Consider the following 22,407-nt stretch of genomic DNA (forward strand, 5'->3'; position numbering starts at 1 on the left):
AGAAGCGGGTCGATTTTTTTTTTAATCTCATCACTAAATAGTCGGGGTTGGCAACCCCGACTATTTTTTCAGTAGAAAAAATAGTCGGGGTTGGCAACCCCGACTATTTAGTGATGAGATTAAAAAAAAATCGACCCGCTTCTCGGCCACGCTGCTGACGTGGCCGAGAAGTGGGTCGATTCCGCTAAATAAAAAAAAAGTTGGTTGGTTCCGGTAAAAAAAAAGGGAATGGGTTTAAATCAAAAATTTGTTCGTTTTCAAAACACCATGTTGAGGGTTTTTGGTCAACACTCGTTTGACCCCTTACAACATTAGTTTTAAGCATATTGTTAATATTTTATATATCAATTATACTAAAATATATTATAAATAAAATGCTATAATAATTATTTTATATTATTATAGTATTATAATATTAAATATAATACAATATAATATTGTATAATGTATTAGAATATTATATTGTACTTTAATAATATATTATTTAATATTGTAGTTTCTAAAATGTTAGAGTTTATTAATAATACTTTAACAATATATTAATAATTTATGATATAAATAAATATTCTTATATTATGAGTACATTATTTTTACATTAACATATAATTATAGAATTAATAATAATATTATATAATATATTATAGTTTCTAAAATGTTAGAGTTTATTAATAATACTTTAACAATATATTAATAATTTATGATATAAATAAATATTCTTATATTATGAGTACATTATTTTTACATTAACATTAGTTACCAATAGATTATTTTAGTATTAAAATTTATTTTACGTTATAATATATTTTATTATTTAATATATAATATATTTATTATTTATTATGTAATATATTAATATTTTATATATTATATTACATTTACTATACTTTATATTATTATTATATTATTATGTTATTATTATATATGTTACTATTATATAATATTTTATAATTATTAATTTACTTACAATTTATTTACTTAAACGCTATAATATTATAACTATGTATAATACTGTATGTATTTATATTCATTATTCATATTATTATTTATTATCAATAACCTTTTTATTATTTTTATTATTTATTATATTATGTTATTATTATATTCATTTTAATATCATTTATCAACATCATTAAATACTGGTATTTAATATGTTATTTATATATTATATAATATATTTTACGTATTTATATGTAATATATTAATATATAAGATATTTTATTTACTATATTTTTATATTATTTAATAAATATTACTAATATATTAGACTAATTATAATATAATATAGTATAATATAATATAATATAATATAATATAATATAATAAGCATGTTAATAGTAACTTTATATTAATTACGTTTAATATATTATATTAACACTTCCTCAAACTCAAAACCAAAACACCAAATTAACTTAAAATACTTAAAAGATGTTTTGAAATAAGTGTTGTGCTTTTGGTTTTAGGATGATTTAGCTTAAAAAACATCATGGTTTTCAAACTCATGGTCTTTTGTTTTTGACAAAAAACACCATGAAAATAAATAAAACATCATGGTACCCGAACAGAGCCTAGATTAGTCACCTTCTTCAATTGCAATTTTGAATTTTAACTTTGCCATCCTCCTTCTCACTCTATCTACTCCTATCAAGGGATATCCATACGCCCTTTGTGAAGGTGACAAATACCTTGGCAAAAGCATCTTTCAATCTGTCAACTGGGTAATCAGAGAGAATAATTTTCCCTTTTTCTCTCAAGTCTTATTAATAGTATTAGGATTATAAAATAATTTAACTCTAACCAATGTGGGACTAAACTAAATGCACGAAACTAACTAAACAAAGGAAAGACTCTCAACACTCTCCCTCAGGCTGTGCATATATACCATACATGCCTAACTTGTCACAAATAAAGTTCACTATTGCTCTCCGAAGAGGTTTTGTAAGAATATCTGCAAGCTGATGATTTGAAGGGATATGTTTTGGGATATGTTTGGCTCTAATGATCCCCTTCTTCATTTTCTCACAAATCAAGTGGCAATCAATCTTTATGTGATTTATTTTCTCATGAAACACTATATTCTCAGCTATGTGAATGGTAGCATTGTTGTCTCCATACAAGCTCATTGGATATTTAGGAGGAAAACCAATTTCTATCAATAGTCTCTAACCCAGATAAGCTCACATGTTAGATTTTCTATGGTTCGACACTTGGACTCAGCTGTAGATCAAGAAACTACACTTTGCTTCTTGGTCTTCTAGGAAACTAGATTTCTTCCAAGAAAAACATCATATCCTATGGTCGGTCTTCGGTTGCCTAGAGATCCTGCACAATTTGCATCCGAGAAACTTGCAACTCTCATGTGTCCAATATCTGAATAGAGAATTCTCTTGCCTGGACTTTTTTTAAGAAATCTAAGAATTCTGATTACAGCTGTAGATGGTTAAAATACCTACATCTAAAAAGTAAACTCTCATGAGCTAAATACTTCATATGGATTCCAACGCAAGCCCACGACAAAGCTCGCCCAAGTTACATTAAAGTTCACTCAAGACAAGGTGAAGCTTTAAGTGAAGTTCCCCAGAATGAATTCCGCTCTAATAGCCCACATGGGCCACATCATCAACACCCTAAATGAAAGTGTACTGCCTACTTTTTGGCGAAGTTTGGCTGATTGAATTTCATCCATAATCACCAAACGAACTTCGCCTACAAAAGTTGTTGGTGAACCTCACCATTGACCGTTTCAAGAGCTATTTTTAAGGGAAACGATTTTTCTCCATCATCTCATAAGTTAATGGCCATTTTAATTTCTAAATCAGATGCACCAACAAAAATGGAGGGTATTTTTTCAAAATGTTTAATCACATGAGGCTGCTTTTACTGTTCAGGATAATTTGAAAATTATATATATATATATATAGAGAGAGAGAGAAATGGAGAAACTTGGTACCAAGTTGCTCCAAGCAACTTGGTAGTGATGTGGCCTAATCTTGTCCCTACATCTACATTGGAGTTGGTGAAGGGTGGTTGAGGCTCTATCTTCGAGGTGTGATGTAGGGGCAAGATTATGCCACATCATTACCAATTCTTGAGCCAACTTATTTACCCAGTTTCTCCATTTCTCTCATATATATATATATATATATTATAATATATATATATATATATATATATATTATATATATATATATATATATATATATATGATATATATATGAGAAATATGGAAGAATCTTGGGTACAAGTGTTTTCATGATAACTTGCGTAGCGTGGATGGTGACGCAAATCACCCCCCTACATCAATGCTCAAAGATGGAGCCTATTTAAAAGTAGGTGAGACTCTCTTCTTCGAGCGTGATGTAGGGGGGATTGGCCACGCTCACTACCAAGTTCAATTGAGAAACTTGATACCAAGTTTCTTCATATTCTCATATGAGAAATATTATATATATATATATATATATATATAATATATATATTAATAGATATATATATTATATATATATATATATATTTTAATATAATATATATATTATTATATATTCTTTATGCAAATTTCAATACTTGAACTCAGTATCGGAGCTATGAGATAAAAGTTTTCTACCTTTTACAATACTTTATCCAGTTTTCTACCTTTTCCTCACCCTTTCCCCTCCCCTCCCCCTTCCTAGTTCCTTCCCACATATTAGTTTAATTCTTTAATTAGATGCACCAGTAAAAATGGAGGGTATTTTCATAATGTTTAATACTATGAGGCTTTCACTTTTCAGGACAAATTGAAAATAATACATACATTCTTATCCAATTTCTAAATATTCAACACAGTATCGATCATGGGAGTTGTGAAACACAAGTTAGAACCCAATGAATATAATGGGGAAAAAAGAAATTATATAGCAAACTCATTAGCTCTTATCATTTAAATCATGCAGTATTTATGTAACACCCCTCATGGAGGTACATAAAAATTTGGGCAAGACCCGTCTGTAATAGGAAGGGTCGACCTGCTTAACCTTTACGTACATATCTCTCTCTCTCTATATATATATATATATATATCTCTCTCTATATATATATCTATATATATATATATATATATATATATATATACTGAAGGGCAAAAATAAAGTAGTGAAGATGTATATGCAATACTCATGATCACAAGGTTGACAGCAGAGTCCATAGAATACCAGAATAGAAGAAAACTAAAGGGAACGATAAAATATTACAATAATGATAATAGCTACAAACATTAGTACATGTTTGATAAGTCAAAAGTACTACAAAAGTGAATATAAATTAACTTCTACGAAGATTTTCCTCCGGAGCTAATCTTCAAATTTAGGGTCTGTAATCCCCTTATCCTTGTCGATTGTATGACCTGCGAATGGATACAGAAATAATAAGGGTGAGCCTAAGGCCCAATAGATAACCATAAAAAATCTCGGGTACAATATAAGGGGATGAATGAAAAGGATAGTCATAGATATTTGAACTCGAATGAAGAGAGCTCAACATTAAGTTACCCTACTTATATCATGATCATTGATCGAAATAAAATAACATGTCAATATGAATAATCAAGGTCTAATATTCATGATTCCAAATTTCCCAATCATAGGATAATCAATAAACCACACATGCCTTTATACACCCACCGGTAAGCAACCTCACACAGGGCTTTATTCCCACCGGGACCTATTACTATTACCACCCATCGGTGAAGCTTACTTCACACAGAGCATAATCCATGAATGTAGACTATCAATCATCAACAAAGAAAGGAATACTATCATTATCAATAGTCGAATTATCAACGCAAGTCGAAATGCTACAATATAATTATTCAAAGGAATATCAATGGTATAAAACCAAAATAAACAGATAGCAATGGTTAAGCAATCAACGAAGAACCCATGCATGAAGTCAATCAAATAGGAATATTATGAAAGTGATAAGATATACAACTTAGCATGTGAAACTAACTTGCAGGAATTTTAAGAAGTAATCAATAGAACTCTCAAAGACTTGAGAGGAGACAATGAAAGGTTACCTACCGATTATGCCGGGATCCTCTCGGCCAACGAACAAATCCAAGATTCTTTGTCCTATATACACATACATGTATACCCACATGAGATTCTAAATACTATATCTTTTATAATTTTTCTAACTTAAAACTTATATCATGGTATAAGCTACACTCTAGATGATTACGTCCAATATCTATAATATGCACATCAGCAAAAGTAGTGTATATGCAGCAGTTTGGGATGGGTGAATGATAGAGCAATTGATATCCAAAATACATGAAACTAGTTCCATATGACTCTAATATGAGTCTACTTTCAGAATATAAAAACTTCACATCAATTATATAGTAAGAGTTATGCTCTCAGCAAACTACACCTATCAAAACTATAGTAGAAAACAAAACATATATTGCTATCTGGAATAAATAATTCATTTCGGGTACTTAACACTATATAAATGAGCTCATATTTGACATACAAGTAATATTATGGATTAGCTTCCAAGTCCCATGAGTTTCATCAAACTTTCATTTCTATAACACATGTTACATGCAAAATAACACCCCGGCCCCCGGGGGGGGGGGGGGGGGGGGCAGACTGGAATTGCCAGTGTATATGCTAGATTGGAATTTCCAGTGTATATGCTATCTATTAAAACCAAGCTTAGACTTATCAAATATTATCCAAAATAATTCAAACTTAAGCCAACAGAAAGATGATTGAGTCTAGTTCTAGGAACAGAAAGAATGCTATGCGTGCATAGCACACATGGAGAGTTATGTTCTCTACAATGAATATGACTTTGGCAAACTATTTCAAATACATGCATTACATTTAACTATAGTTTCGAACAAGTATTTGATCTTAGAATTAAACAAAAGAGGTCTCAAAAGAAATCTACAAAAGTCTAGTTTCTGAAACAGGAAAAATATCCATATTTGGATATGTATAGAGAAAGTTATGTTCTTTTACTAGGAGAGTATCATGCTCTAATTTATGTATGAATAATTATATTACGTAAACCGGCATGCAACCCATGTTTACACTAATTCAAAGCAAGATAATCATCACTTGATCACATTGGGCTTGAAAACCAGTAAATGTCATATTTTCTATGTTTATAGATATAAAGATCATATTTTTATAAGTATTCATTGACATGCAAGGGCCAATGCTTGCTTCAATGTAATGTACAATGGTAAATCCTCACATGCAAGACCAAAAATCCAATTAAATCCTATAATTTCAGTCTTATATCCCTAATAACAACATGAAGAACAGAATTATAAGAAATTATACCTAGATTTGAGACTTTGCTCCACTTCCTCCTCCAAAATCCTCAATCTACCTTCTTTCTCCTCTCCTTGTTCTATCTCTAGAGCTTGAGAGATGAAGCTATGAAATCTATTTTTTTTTAAACAAGAGGAGAGGTGGAATAAGGTTTGGATTTTTTTTCTTTTGAAAGTGACAAAAGGAGAGGTGGAGTGTATTAGTATATAAAGCCCATGTGAAGAGTAATCTTCAAATTTGGCCAAAGTTGAGGGTTTTTATGCAAAAATTCACCCACTAACATGGTTGATCAAATTAAACAATTATGTTAATTAGGGAGTTTCAAAATAGGTATTAAACAATTGGGTTATCTGTAATCAAATTTTAAAGCATGATTAGTTTAGGTTTATGTGCTATATATGTTTGTATGCATGCTATGACTTAGTAACTAGATTATAATATGAGAATTAACTAAGTAAAATCGTCATAATAGAAGATTATATGGGATACAAGGAAGGAAAGAATTTATTGATTTATAGATCGGTATCGGTAACGATATCCAATCATCGGAAGGAAAAATTTGCAATGTTACAATTTAGGTGCAACGTCCTATAGTCATTTGATTCTGCATAATTTACTGATATTCACAGACTTGTTCTCTCATGGCAGAAAGGCTTTGAAGTTGAGAAAGAACAGATAGCTCAAAACCCTGATATTCAAGAATATGATCCTTAAAAATAGAAGGAAGAAGGCTAAAAAGTAGGATGTTCTAAAATACGATTAGCACCAATTCTACCGAAGATTATCTAGTTATCAGGTAACAATTATGATTAGCACAGATTCTACTGAAGATTATCTGATAAACTTGATAGCCTTAACATCTGTCGAGGCATAATAGTACAAAACCAATTAAAGCTATTGGGTTCTGTTATCATATTCTTCAACATAAAAGTAATTATTTGTTGATGCAGGGAAGAGGGACATCATTATTACCATCATAGTTATCTTCGTAGTAATCGCGTTCGTGCTTGTCTTTGCTGTCAGCGTTTGGCTTAAGAGAAGGTCAACAAAAAATAGCCGTGGTAAGTACAACACTTCAAATTCACTCCGTGTAGTCATTTTGAAATAATCCGACAGTACATATTGTCTTCTGCCATTTTTGTTGCGTGGATAAGAATAGAAACATTTAAAAGTATATTTGATTATGTGCAAATGGTTAAGCTAAAAGAGGTAACAAATGAAACACCATACCAACTTGAAATGTGCATCTGGGACACAATATGGTCTGGCAAATTTATCCTCCAGCAGGAAGTTCAGTTGAACTTTGCGGCATAGTTGACGAACATAAACATGCTGTGATTATGTTAAGCAAATTTTGTACAGTGCATAACATATGTAATAGCATTCACTGTTCATCTAAGCGTGATTATTCTGCTTTATTTGGTTATCTTGATAGTTCATAGGTATCAAAACACTATGTGCACAAATAATTCTATAGTAAAATATCTAGCTTATTTAATATTATTTGAAGAAATTTCCAATTGGAGATGGTTTTGCATGTTGGAAATATGTGCTTGTTCTGCTGTTAAATTACTTTTCATTGTTCTGATGTTAACTGACCTTTAAACATTGCAGAACTAGTGCAGCTCTTAAGCAGCTTTAACTTAAAAAGTAAATTAGTTGTACTATGTATCTTCGCATGAAGAGAAACCTTTAAAGTCCATGTCTATTTGAGCATTAAACATAACATGTGGAGCAAGTTGTTAAGTTTTTAACATGTATGCACTGTTCTTTCAAAAATTATGGTTTGCAGTTGAGGGATCACCTCAACTGAAGAGACTTCAACTTAGTCATGAAATTTAATTAATTCTCTTAAATAGATTATTGAATTACACTTAATATATATGTTATGTTACTCATAGAATACTGATAAATAACAGCGACATAAGTTACTTATTTCTAGGTACGACGAATGCAGAAGATATATCAAGAACGAGATCACTGTTCTTTGATTTATCCGTCATTAGAATTGCTACAGAAAATTTTTCCGACATCAATAAGCTTGGACAAGGTGGCTTTGGCGCAGTTTATAAGGTTATCCACAGTATCCCCTCCAATAAAACTTGAACCTACTCTTGGTTAACTGTAAATTAGTTCTTTTTTTTCTTCCTGTTTTGTTGTCTAGGGGATGCTTCCTAATGGAGAAAATATAGCAGTGAAGAGGCTTTCAGTAACCTCGAGGCAAGGAATACAAGAACTGAAAAATGAACTTCTGTTGGTTGCCAAACTTCAGCACAGGAATCTTGTTAGGCTTCTAGGCGTTTGTTTGGAAGAAGGAGAAAAGCTGCTTATCTACGAGTACATGCCCAACGGAAGCTTGGACAACTTCCTGTTTGGTATTTCCCTTGCAAAATTGAAATTGACATAGACAATTCCACTACATATTTCGCCCAGAACTCCACTTTAACTTCTAAACTGTTATATATGAAATAATTACAATTTTCAAACTTTAAAAAGAATAACAACTCCATCACAATTAATCAATTCGGATTAGCAGACACAAACACACTGACATGAAGGCGCTCGGACACACAACTTTCTTCATGAAAAACAAGGATGTGAAGCAATTTTCTTCATGACATGTGACATATTCCAATTCATGAAAAATAAAAATGCTTATATATACAAAACATATTGACTGATTGACCAATGAGCAACCAGAGCAACCAAGTACATGCATTCAAATAAACCACGGAAATGCTTAAAACCTAAGAATTGGACTGCACAAGCTTAACATATTACGAATCTTTGATGGAATATAATCATGATATGTGGTTAAGATTGGTACTAATGAATGGTTAGATTTTCATTTCTACCTAGATCAAATGCCTACCTCCTTACCTCCTAACATCTCGTACTAACTTATTTCACCAAGGGGCCGTTTGTTTTCGTGTATTTGGTGGGTTTTGCATAGAAAAATGGAACCCACAAGTTCAAAATCCTAGATTTTTATCAAATACATTGTTTATTTGACACTTTTCATGCCTCGAATTTAGGTTTGCCATGTGGGATAGACGCATCAAATATGATTCCTTAAAATTATGCTGATTCCATCTAAGTTTGTGATTTTAGACACAAATTCTCAACAAAATTAATGTGCAACCAAACAAAAGTTGGTTGAATTTTATTCCCCATGTAAATACTCTTTAATATCTATTGCAAACAAACAAGACTTTTCAGTATCGATTTTTCAAAATACCCTACATGTACCACAATGCTATCCATGAACCAAACTGGCATTAACTGTTCATCTTACCTGTATTAGATCCCAGCAAATGTAAAGAGTTAAACTGGGAAAGAAGATTCAAGATTATTCGAGCGATTGCTCGCGGTCTACTCTACTTACACGAAGAATCTCGCCTAAAAGTCATACACCGAGACCTTAAGTCCAGCAATGTATTGTTAGATGCAGACATGAAGCCAAAAATTTCAGATTTTGGTTTGGCCAGGCTATTTGGAGCAGCTGAAACACATGGCATTACAGGGAGAGTGGTCGGAACTTTGTACGTTTATCTTTAATTAGACGTATTACAGCGTCTATTTCTAGCAATTGGTTTGGACCTGTGTAATTCTTTTTTTTCCTCTCCTAGTGGATACATGGCACCTGAGTATGCAAGGCGTGGGAGATTCTCAACCAAGATGGACGTATACAGCTATGGAATTCTAGTTCTAGAGATCGTGACTGGGAGAAGGAATATTACCTTCAGATATGATTCTGAACATGGCCAAGATCTCCTAAGCTATGTGAGTAATTGAGTATGAACTTATTCTTAGGTTCTACTTTGCTAAAGATAGAATCATAGACACAGAAGCAAACAAATGAATCAACTTATTGTCAAAACAAATGATCTAGAAGATGTGTGTGTCTATACACACACACACTAAATATATAGGAAGCATTGGATATGAAATAGCATCTTACTTTTGCAGAATGAGCTGCTAAGAAATAATAATCATCTTCTCCGATGTGACTAGCAAGATGAAGCACATCATACGTGTAGTTCGTTCAACAAAATAAACTATCACCTTTTAGCCATTTTCTCCATAAACATACACACACGTGCAGACATACAAACGTAGCATGCTTTCAAACCGTATATATATACAAGAGGAAAAGGAACTTCCCCGAGATGAATAACGACTAGAATCTAAACTTAAAATAATTGTTTATTAATTATATTTATTTTGGATTCACTATTAAGTGTTTAATAGTCTATTTATGTATGCTAGAGTTCACATGTACGTGATTTTTTCACTTTCAGACATGGAAGCATTGGAGAAAGGGAATATCATCAGAGATCGTTGACCCATCCCTAGGTGAAGATTACTCGAGAAATGAGGTGTCCAGATGCATTCAAATCGGACTGTTATGTGCTCAAGAAGCTCCAGCTGACAGACCTTCCATGTCCTCCGTATTTCTCATGCTAAATAGTTCCTTGATGCCTCTCCAAGACCCTCTACCGCCTGCTTTGTTGACTACGACAGAATCAGACTTGTCATCAAAACTGTCATCGAAACAATCGTATCTTGCTTCTACTGGCGGATCCTCCACGAGTAAGTAGCAACGAATTTCAGCAAATATTGTTCTGAAACTACACATAACCTAGCTAGGTATTGACCCGGTAAGATTATTAGTGCTAACTGTAAATGACCAACTAGTAACTTAGGGTACTTGCCACTTCAAGATGGACTTTCATCAAAACCTAACCAATTATTGGTGATGAATCCGAGTATTGAATCTCAAATCTTTCATAATTTCATGAGTAGTTTACTATAGAACAACAATCCATACTTGATGAATTCCTGCTAATAACGTATATCAATCCATTAGATGTGGACAGTGTTGGCAGCTCCCAACAGAGTGGACCTGGCATCATGCTGACCCCACTGGAAACGAGCCAAAAAGGGAAGGAAAGGGTGCAAAACAACCTCATAACAAACCAGAGCATCCAACAACCACTGGATGCAGGCACGGCCATCTCGACTATCTCAAACAGCCCCCGGTGGCCGTCCCAATAGAAGTTGATGATTGATTAATCCTTATGACACCAATCATTTGATACTGCAAGTTCCTTAAAGGGACCCCAAGATAACAAAAAGAAACAGCAAGCATTCACAAAGCGATTGTGGATGTCTCAACAATAGTAGATGCCTGAATGAGGAAATGGAGGGGGATTGTTTTCTTTGAATCTTTGACACATCAAAGAGAGACATCATGCGTAGCTTGTCTCGTTATCTGTCCTTTGTCCAATGCATAAATGTTTTAGATTTTTTCTTACTCATATGATGGTCATTTTTATCTATATAATGAGATACATAGAGCTTGCATGCTATTTGCTCGTGCTCGTGATCATCTTTCCCAAGCATACACAGGCTTTCATTGGTACATGTACATGATGCAGATTTCTGGTGTGACCCGGATATAGAAATTACATAAGCAAATCAAGCTTCCGTATGAAACCAATTAAATAGCAACAATAACAACAACTGGTATGCACAAGATTAGCCCATTATATTATTTTCCGTCTAACTTACGCACAGTGCACCCTTGACTTGGCATTACAAACTTGATGGGCTATAGCCTACGGCATCAATCTATATGTGCTAAACATCCAACTTATAAGACTAAATATACAATGGAAAATAGAAAGAGAGGAGAATTTAGAGTCGAACCTCTTTAGGGCTTTTTCTCAAACGGGTTGTGGGCTTATCAAACATTAGGCTAGAGATCAGTTCCGGTACATAGACCAAATGATACAATGCGAATAAAAATTCCTAAATATCATGGAGACATAGAACAACATATAAGTTATCATGCTTGCATATCCATCATTTGAATCTTCAACAATTATTCTAATAATTACATATCCGCGCAAGTTTGAATTTGTGACATGTACAAATAGAAGTAAATTGAATATTCCTAGCAAAAATTCTGCCTTTTACTTATGGGGGATCGACAGTAACGAGAGAGATATATCAAATTTGAGCTCCAAAGTTGAGTAAAAGTATACTAAAAGCCCTTGAATTCATTAAAATTTAAAATGGGTGAATTTAGGGATCAACCAGGTGTTTACTTATTCGCTGCTGCTGGATTACTTATGAAGGCTATTTTTTTGTGGGTTATTAGTCCTCTAAATCTTGAATATTTTGAAATTAGCCTGTCAAATAATTAAATTGCTATTAGGCTCATGAAATCGTGAAATTTAAGCTTTTAAAAAATTACTTACCAGTGGGTTGAAACCACTAAAAATAACCAAAAATCGTATGTTATAGTTCACCAAATTGTGAATTTTGATTTTTGAAAAATTATTTGTTAATGAGTTGAAATAACTAAAAATAGTCAAAAATCGTGGGTTATAGCTCTTGATATCGTGGATTTTGGCATCCATAAAATTATTTCACAGTAGATCGAAATGATATAAAATGGAAAAAGATCATAGACTATACCTGATGATATCATGAATTTTGGCTTCCGGGAAATTATTTGACAACGGAATCTGCTAAAAATGAAAAATCATGGGTTATAGCTCTTGAAATTGTCAATTTTGGTATCTGCAAAATTATTTGCCACAAGGCCAAAACAACTAAAAATTATCAAAAACTAAAAGTTATAGGTCATGAAATCGATGATTTTGGACTCCACAAAATTATATCCCGATTGGTTGAAATAAAAAATGGCAAAAAACAATTGGTTATAGCTCATGAAATAATTAAAAATAGCCTAATCATGGGCTATAACTCATGAAATCCTGAAATTTAAATCCCACAAAATTGTTTGCCAATAGGCCGAAATGACTAAAAATGGTAAAAAAATTATTGATTATAGCTCATAAAATCGTGAATTTTGGCATGTGCACGATTATTTGTCAATGGGTTCAAACCATTAAAAATAACAAAAAATTGTGGGTTGTAGCTCATGAAATCGTGAGTTTTGGACTTCACGACGTTATTTATCAATGGGTTAAAATAACTAAAAAAGACTTAAAATCATGGGTTATAGCTCATGAAATCATTTATTAATGGCTCTGATGTGTAATTTTATTTATTCTGCAAGTGCACAACTTTCGTTATATACTTAACAAGTCAATCCACAAGCAAAAATTAGTTAGACAAATTGATCTTAAGATCCTAAGGTTTGAAAAATGTTTTGTGTTTGAAGGATGTTGGTTTTTTTTATTAAAAGACCTAAACTAGATTGCTTAGACTAACTCCACTACATTTTCTGGATCTTTATTTAATATCCTTTAATTAATGAAATCCTAAAAGGATAAGCTATGTTTCGTTAGAAACTATAACTTATAAATTAGTTAGTCCTAACAATTAGACTTTTTATTATTAGGGTTTAACTTTGTTAGAAACTATAGCCTATCAATTATTTAATCCTACCAATTAGACTTTTTATTATTAGAGTTTAATCTCTTAAGTGTAGGTTATGCCTAATTAAAGTCTATAACCTATCAAATTATAATTAAGCCTAGCTTTTTAAGTTAATTAATCTATATTTTTATGTTACTAGGGTTTAATCCCCTAAGCATACGTTGTGCCAAAATTAATTGTCTATAACCAATCAAATTATAATTAACCCTGACTTTTATTTGTTGTAACTAATCAAATTCTTTTCTTAACCTAAGGGGGTCTTTTTATTAATCTAATTTAGTTACCTAGCTTTGTTAACCTATCCTCCCTAAAGGTGATTAGCTACTCATGATTAATTAAAGAGAAAAGAGGATTATAGAAGAATTAAATAAAAGAGAAGGAAGAACAAGAAAAATGAAGTAGAAAAACAAGAAAATAAAAATAAGAAATTAAACACCTTACTAAGAAGAAACCAAAAAGAAAACTTGAACTCCAAAATAGCAAGTAAGAAGAACTTTATTGAATTCTCAGAAATTAAATGTGTAAAATATAATGGTCGTAGACCCCTATTTATATTGTACAACAATCTCTCGCAGTCATGAGATTAAACATGATATTCAAGTAACCTTCGCAACCATGGGATTTCAATTGGTTTGCTATTGGTCTGCTATTAATTGAATATTTCTATAATACAAACAATAGTCGAAAATCTGATCAAATTTAAATTTTTGCAGAATAGGATATTGGTAATAGAAGTTTAGGAATCTGCCAATCTGGATGGAATCGTCTCATCGAGATAAGTGATTTTTATTTATAATATGTTAGATTTTGACTTCTAGATTAGGAGAAATTACCTTTTCTTTGAGGTTGATATTTTGAATCTAAAATTGACTTAGATTTTAATTTTGTTGGTCTCCATTAATTGAATATTTCCTTCTTTTCTTGATTCTCTACTATAGATTTGATTATGGCTTGATTGCTTCTTCTAAAATTTAGGCCTTTTGGCTTCAATGGCCTTCTCTTTACTCAAAATCTATTTTTCCTAAAAATACCACAGTAGCAATTGAATATATTAAAAAAATAAAGATATGGAGATATAAAAATAATATAAAATATGCTACTCAAGTACCCCCATACCTAAACTTTATTAACCCTCAAGCAGAGAGAGAGAGAGAGAGAGAGAGAGAGATCCTAGCTCACTTTCCCTGGAATCGTTATTGCATTTAGCATATGCAACAAGTCTTTAAACCCCTAGGTTACTCTAGTGGACGAGTTTAGTCTCATAAGAGTTTGCAGTGAATATACCTACAACATTCAATCACTTTGCTAATTTGAATTAGTCAATATACAAATAAACTTTTTATCATTATTAAACAAGCTAGTGGTAACTAAGATTAACTTAAGAAAACACTTTTATAAATAAGTCAAAATAAATTTCTTCAAAATTCTTTTCATTGTAACATATTATATGAATAATTTAGCAGTTTATTTTTAGCTTTGATAAAATTATGCTTGCTTATCCCTTCAATTAATTTCTCAAGTATTTTTGATAAAAATTAAGCACTAGCTAAAAAAATTATTTGAAGAGGAAATTTTTATTTTATATTTCTTTTCATTCTTTAGTGATTTATTTCTACTTTCTCGAGTTTTTACTAAGTGACCATGTAATGAGTTTTAGGCCAATAAATCCCATTAGGTGGACTTAGGCCATTAAGCAAGAAAATACTCTAAGGACTCAATTGCTTAGTCAACTTGGGGCTTTGATCTCGGCCTCGGCCACCCGATGGTCGGCCTTCTCTTCTCGTGTTGAGGACTCATCGTCAACATGGACGGCTTCGATCACAAGCTTCGGCCCCGCCAATCCAGTGGCTATGTCGGTTGCTTGAGCTTGGACCTCCGTCGCCTCCCCAGGGACCAAATCCCAACGAAGGCACTTCATCGGCCTTGTTGAAGGCCCTTCCTGGGGCCCCTCCTGAGTTTCAATAGGTAGATCCATCTGCGCCTCGGCGGCTTCCTCCGGACCTAAAGTCAGCATTGACGCCCTCGCATCGTCCTCAGATGAAGGATGCATTAAGGAGATATTGACTACTCGCAAGACCGAGTTGTCAAGCAAGGCTTCCATCTTACAAGAACCCATGTACGCTTTAATCTTCTCCAGCGAACATCTCTCGGCACTAGACGATGGCCCTGCCTTTAGAGCCACTCTAGAGATCTTTGGCCAATTAGAGCAACCCAAGTTGGAGTCGTCTCCCAAGACACATACAAACCTCTCCTTCTTGTCCTTGTTCGACTCAGGATGGTCGGTGATTATCTTGTATCCCCCCAGTGCCTGAAGATGATAATGAGGCTCACACTGATGCACATTGACACTAACAAGGTTGTCAAACAAGTTTAAGGTTGGTTCGACTCCCAGCCAGTAACAGATGACAACGAACCTTACTAGGGTAGCAATCGAGTTCGGCTTCATCTGCATCTGTGATACGCCCAAAGTCTTAGAAACACAATGGAGGAAAGGATGTAGGGCAGGCATAAACCATATATTCCAAATGCTTCATGTACACCGGAGCCTGACTTGCATTATGGTCAAAACCCGCCTGTGACTTCGCTGGCGTTGTCAAGGTAAAAGCTCGAGGAATGTCGAACTTCTTGTACAGAACCCTCAACTGTGACAGGGTAACCTTGGAATGAAAGTTCTCCAACTGGCCTTGTCGAACTCTAACAACAGAAGTTGTCATGAGAACTATTTCAGAGATTGCCAGAGAAGATGAATGATCAGAATTTTTCCTCGATTAAAATTTAGAAATCTTCAAAAGCAATAAACTTTCCTCTTGTTGCAGTAACCATATATATAGGCTCATAAATCGAAATCTGATAGAATCCTAATGGTCAACTTCTCACCCAACCAATGGTGGACATCAATCCCGAAAATTAAAGTGGCCACTCCAGAATCGAAGCACTCATTGCCTTAATTCGACCATACTCATGCATGAAAAACAAAGCAATAGTGGATAAGAATTATTCTCTGATGACAACACTGTCACATCTAAAAAGACCTTTTAGTCACTCCTCATTAATACGCCTTGAGAGTCGATAACTGACAACTATTTAATCTTCCACCTGTACTCAGCTAGCCGAGTTCAAGTGGAAGGGGGTCATCTGTTATAGACTAGAAAATCAATAAGTACTTATCTCTCTAGAGAAGTTGACACGTGTCTCACCCCTCACCTAATTAGATTAATTAGGGCCGAGACGACTCAAACTACACTCGGCCTACTGTGTCAGCTGACAACTTGTGTAGCTGAGTCGAAAAGTGACTTATTGGCCACCTCACCTGATGGACCGTAGAGCAAACTGCACTCGTCCTACTGTCTCAGCCGACAACTTGTGTAGCCGAGTCAAAAGGTGGTACTTGTCGGCCACTTAACCTGATCGACCCTAGAGCAAACTGCACTTGGCCTACTGATAGGCCTACTGTGTCAGCTGACAGCTTGTGTAGCCGAGTCAAAAGGCGGTACTTGTCGGCCAACCCATCTGATTGACCCTAGAGCAACCTACACTCCACCTACTGTATTAGTCGACAACTAGCGAGGCCAAATAAAAAGGCGGTGCTTCTCGACACTTGACCAAACAAATAGAGAGGCGACAGTTACCTCAAACCCCTCGCTAGCTGACTGCTCTTGCATTAACTGCTCTGACAAAATCATCATTACTCTATCCCTCTGATGCGACATAAACATATACCAAAAATTACAAGTGCACAACTAATCAAGTTATAGTATAAAAAGTTATCGGTCCCACGAGGAAGGTGTTTGTAGGAGAAAATTAGATTCAGTTTTTATGTTGTGTGCGTGACAATTAGGAGTGATGATAGATGTGATTGTGGAGAGATGGAGAGAATGAGAATGAGTGTGTGTAAAAAAATGATATTGAGAGTGATAGATAAAGAATAAATGAAATCACAAGGAAAGAAAGGAAAAATAAAGGAAATAAAAATCAAGAAAATAAAAGAAAAGGAAAAATTAAAGAAAGAAAAGAATGAAGGTTCAATTAAAGATATGAGGAATTTATAATTGAACCCATCCAAAAAGAAAAGGTAATTCGCTAGAGGGTTCTAGACTCAAGGCGAGTCAAAGAATATAAAGGAAAATAAAAACTAATCCCAAGAGGGTTCTAGCCTCAAGGTGAATAGTATAAGAAAATAAAATCTAACCAAAAAATAAATTATAAAAACTAAACTACAAAATAAATTATAAGAATTAAATGCGAGAAAATAAATCTACTCTATAAGCATGAAATAAATCTACTCTATAATCATAAAATGCGAGAAAATAAATCTACTCTATAAGCATGAAATAAATCTACTCTATAAGCATAAAATAAATCTAAGGCAAGAGGGTTCTAGCCTCTTAGCTATTTAAATAAGAAAATAAAAAGATAAAAATATTAACAAAGAGGAAATTTACCACCCAAGAGGATTCCAGCCTCAAGATGAAAACAAATCTCACTCTTGATATTCATATTCATCCCATCTTCATCTTCATCGTCAAACAAAGAGAAGAAAAAAAAAATATGAAGAGGTGAAAAAATTCTTTTATTGATTGTAACAAAAAGTTACAAAATTGAAAGGTCTTCTCAATTAAGAGTAACCCTCCTCTCCAAATAGAGTTACAAAAATTTTCACACCCCAACCCCTCACTCTCTACCCCTATTTATAGTAAACATCAGTGAATAAGAGCCATTGGATCAAACTTGAGCCCCAAGACAAGCAAAATCAGCCATTGATTCCTGCTACAGTAAACTGGCATCGATGCAGACATCGATGCTGGTATCGATGCCAGTATCGATGCCCCCATTGATACTCACTATATCCAAATTCTGATTTCACAGATAGCTTCATCTCGTCGAGATAGGAAATTTTCATATATTATATGTTAAATTTTGCCTTCCGGATTGGGAGATATCGTCGTTTCTTTGTGGCCAACTATTTTGAATATGATTTCTTTTCATATTGGATTTTTTATTTTATCCGACTTCTACAAGCTACTCGGCTTGATTCTGGGGTTCAATTAAAGGTTACAAAATGAGGAAGTTGGAGTATTTTGGGCTTTTATTCATTATTTCTTCATTAACCTGCAATTAAAGATAAAAATAATTATTAATGGTATATTTATTCATGTAAAATAGATAATGATGGTATAAAATTGTAATAAAAATATGATTATCACCCTCATAGTCTTTATGACTGTAGGCTATAAACATTGCCTTAACAACGGGAAAATCTAAAAACCTGCCTATATGGGTACGCCTGTACGCAGAAGAGCCAAGCAAGCTCGCTTTTATCATCGAGCCCGCCATCGAGAGCTCAATTCCGTCTACATGCTTGACTCGTCAGCACGAGTCAAGTCCGCTCAAACGTTAAGTTCGCCAGCACGAACGAAGCTCGCCTGCACATCCAGGAAATCAGCAGTCTGCCTGCAAGTTCGTCAGCACGAACGAAACTCGCCTGCACAGCCAGGCAATCAGCAGTCCGCTTGTAAGTTCTCCAGCACGAACGAAACTCACCTGCATATCCAGACAATCAGTAGTCCGCCTGCAAGATCGCCAAGCTCGCCAGAGCATTAGGCGGCTATGATGTCACGTACAAGGATGGGCTTTCCCATTTCCCACGACGTGAAAAGGGGGGAGTACAGTACTCCACACCCATCAGGTGGCCTCTCATAGTAAAAGTGAGAGGCATAGCATCTCTCAATAGTATATGGTCACATCCCATGATTCAAGGGAGTGATCATGCTGCATCTTCCTTATTTAAGATCCCCTCCTGGCTATGTGAAAGGGGTTCGGTTCGGTTAGGTTTGCTTTTCGGCTGATTAGCTCACTTCTCAGTTGGTTGGCAACCCGTTTTTTGCATTGTTCTTGCATTGTAACTTCTTCTGTTAGATGCTAGGGGGGTGATTAGGGTCTTATGGTAATCTAATCCGATTTTATGTCAATTAAAACTAATTAAAATATTATTCTTGCAAGATAGATATACAATATGATATGAGCAAGAATATGCAATATGAACAAAGAAAAATATCCTAACAATGAGATATACTATGGGATATATGCGAGGATATACAAGGGTAAATAATCTAAATTAGATAGTGGGCAATATAAGCAATAAGCAATATACAAAGGCGATATAAGATATGAACATAAAAATAAATGTGTCAATGTAATCACAAACAAACGATATGTTCACGGAGTTCGGTCCCCACGATCTACGTCTCCGCTCCTCACCTCGAGGAGATCTTCACTATCACAACCGGGTTTTCTACGCTCACCCGAATAACGTTTACAACGACACACTCGGTTTTCTAGCTCACCGAAAATGTTACAACACTCACAATATAACAACAAATTTGTTCTCTACAATAGATGAGAACTCAATGAAAGCTCACACTCAATTGTTACAACTCTCACCAACCCAAATATACTATATATAAAAATACAATAAGCTCAAGTGGGTGTGTGTAAACAATGAGTGAAATCAAATCTAAACTCAATACAAAAACTAGCTTTAATGAATAATAATCAAACAAATATGCAAATGCAAAGCTAGATATAAGTTTAGAAAACTTCTCAATAGATCAAAAGAGAGAGGGAGAAGAGTTGGATGCTTAAACTTCAATTGATGATCTCCTCAAGTTCTTGTGAAATTGTTTTCACAAAACAAACTCCTAAATGCTTAAAAGCTTCTTAAACAAACTTAAACAACACTTAAACCCTTGTTAAAACTTTGTTAAAACATTTCTTGAATTACATATAAAACTGAGGTATAAGGGGGTATTTATATGAAACCCCAAAGCCAAGAGAAAGCTAAGAAAAGACCAAAAAACCAGCTCAAAAATGGCTCTGGAAACTAGCCATTGGAGACTGAATGACAGATCGGCAGTCGACCGTGGGAAATGCGCGGTCGACCGCGAGCAGCTCAGAAATAGAACTTTAGCTCTGGACATCAGCCGGTCGACCGTGGCGGTCGACCACAAAACTCTCTGAACTATTTCTAGTCGACCACCACGGTCGACCGTGAGCCTCTGAAAACTATCCTGAGTCTCTGGACTCAAGGCGGTCGACCGTAGCGGTCGACCACAAACTGATATATGAAAAACAGTTTTGAAAGTTATTTTTCTATTTTAAAACCTTGTTTAAAAATATCAAATAAATTCAGAAAAATGTAAAACTTTGGAAAATGATTATAGACATGATAATACACATGTTACAAAAACTGGTTTTCAAAAAGCATCTCGCAAATGAGAAATCTCCTCATTTTATAAAATATTCCAAAACATAATAATGTAAACATATAAATTTTGACATTTTAACTTAACCATATTTTGAAACATTACAAAATGATTATATAGACTTAATAAAAGATGTATATGATTGTTATTAAGTCCATAAACCAAGAAAACAATATTTTTACAAAATTGCATATTTTTCAAACATTTCAAAAGTAAATATGATTTCATTGAACTAAATAAAATTGATATTGATGAAATCATATATATGCATGTAAGTATGAAACAAAAATATGTTTTCTAATTATATTCAATTGTTTCATATTAAAACTTGAAAGCTATCAAACCAAAACATATATGTATATATATAACTATATATATACAAAACCAAAACGTGTATGTGTGTATATGATTGAGCTTAAAGTACTTACACACATAATATACAACCTAAACTAATTATACCCAAGCTTGTGATCTTCAACAAAGCTCTATCTTGGTACACTTGCGGATGAAGCTTGAACTTGAATCTTTAACTTTGAATTGCGTAGGCTTCACTCCACAATTCCGCCAACCTCCATTGGATATGATCATGAATGCGCAATTCTTTGAATTGCGTAGGCTTCACTCCACAATTCCGCCAACCTCCATTGGATATGATCATGAATGCGCAATTCCATCCATCCTCCAACATGTTATTTGTCTATAATAAATAGATAAACATAAACACTAGACAAACAACATTAGTGGTAAATTGTTTGTTAAACATCATCAAAACAAAGAGGCTAATATCTTCTTCCAGCTTTCGGCCTTGATAGCCTTTAAGCTTGGGAACTCGAACTTGGTCAACATGAGCTTCTACTGCGTACTGAAGCTCGCCTGTAACTTCGCTCGGATCGTCCAAGGGAAGCAAACTCAGTTCCGACACTGAGGGAGACATCCTATCACTACCAAAGACCCCACATTAAACAAGGAGGGCATTCTCTCCACTTCTGTTATAACTTTGATTTATTAGTTTGTAATAAGCTATTCTTATCAATACAAACGAAATCCCCGTCTCAGGAAATCAAATTTTACACCTATAATGACTCATCAAACACAGTCAGCTCTGAGCATCTGCTGTCATTCCCTCATTAAATGACCAGATGACTCACTTCCTTCCCCGGCCGACACTTGCAAAATATCTGCTAACTCAGCAACCTGACTGGACTCGGCCAAAGTTACTTTCGTACCCCTCTGATCTAATATAAAAGGAAACTACGTTGCATGGGGTAACTTCTGCTTTTTTGGCAACTTTGAATAACTACCCTATACAATTTGTCCTTGATTTTCCCACTTAAGATCAAAATACTGACTTGATCATCAGAAGATCAACCGGAGAACCTAACTCCATCCTCTTACGAGTTTTTTTATGT

At 34.0% G+C, this 22,407-nt stretch overlaps 1 protein-coding gene across 1 annotated transcript in view; it reads left to right on the forward strand.

The window, feature by feature from the left end:
- Nucleotides 1–11,692, forward strand: part of LOC109847944 (putative receptor-like protein kinase At4g00960) — a 19,706-nt gene extending 8,014 nt beyond the window's left edge. The window contains exons 2-8 of the mRNA XM_020417173.1: nt 7,271–7,381; nt 8,263–8,393; nt 8,485–8,695; nt 9,625–9,862; nt 9,950–10,103; nt 10,622–10,913; nt 11,191–11,692. Of these exons, the coding sequence (XP_020272762.1) occupies nt 7,271–7,381; nt 8,263–8,393; nt 8,485–8,695; nt 9,625–9,862; nt 9,950–10,103; nt 10,622–10,913; nt 11,191–11,378 (1,325 nt within the window). The 3' untranslated portion in view covers nt 11,379–11,692. The remainder of the gene's footprint in view (nt 1–7,270; nt 7,382–8,262; nt 8,394–8,484; nt 8,696–9,624; nt 9,863–9,949; nt 10,104–10,621; nt 10,914–11,190) is intronic.

This window comes from Asparagus officinalis, chromosome 7 (genome assembly GCF_001876935.1).
Source record: "Asparagus officinalis chromosome 7, Aspof.V1, whole genome shotgun sequence".
Lineage (NCBI taxonomy): Eukaryota > Viridiplantae > Streptophyta > Magnoliopsida > Asparagales > Asparagaceae > Asparagus > Asparagus officinalis.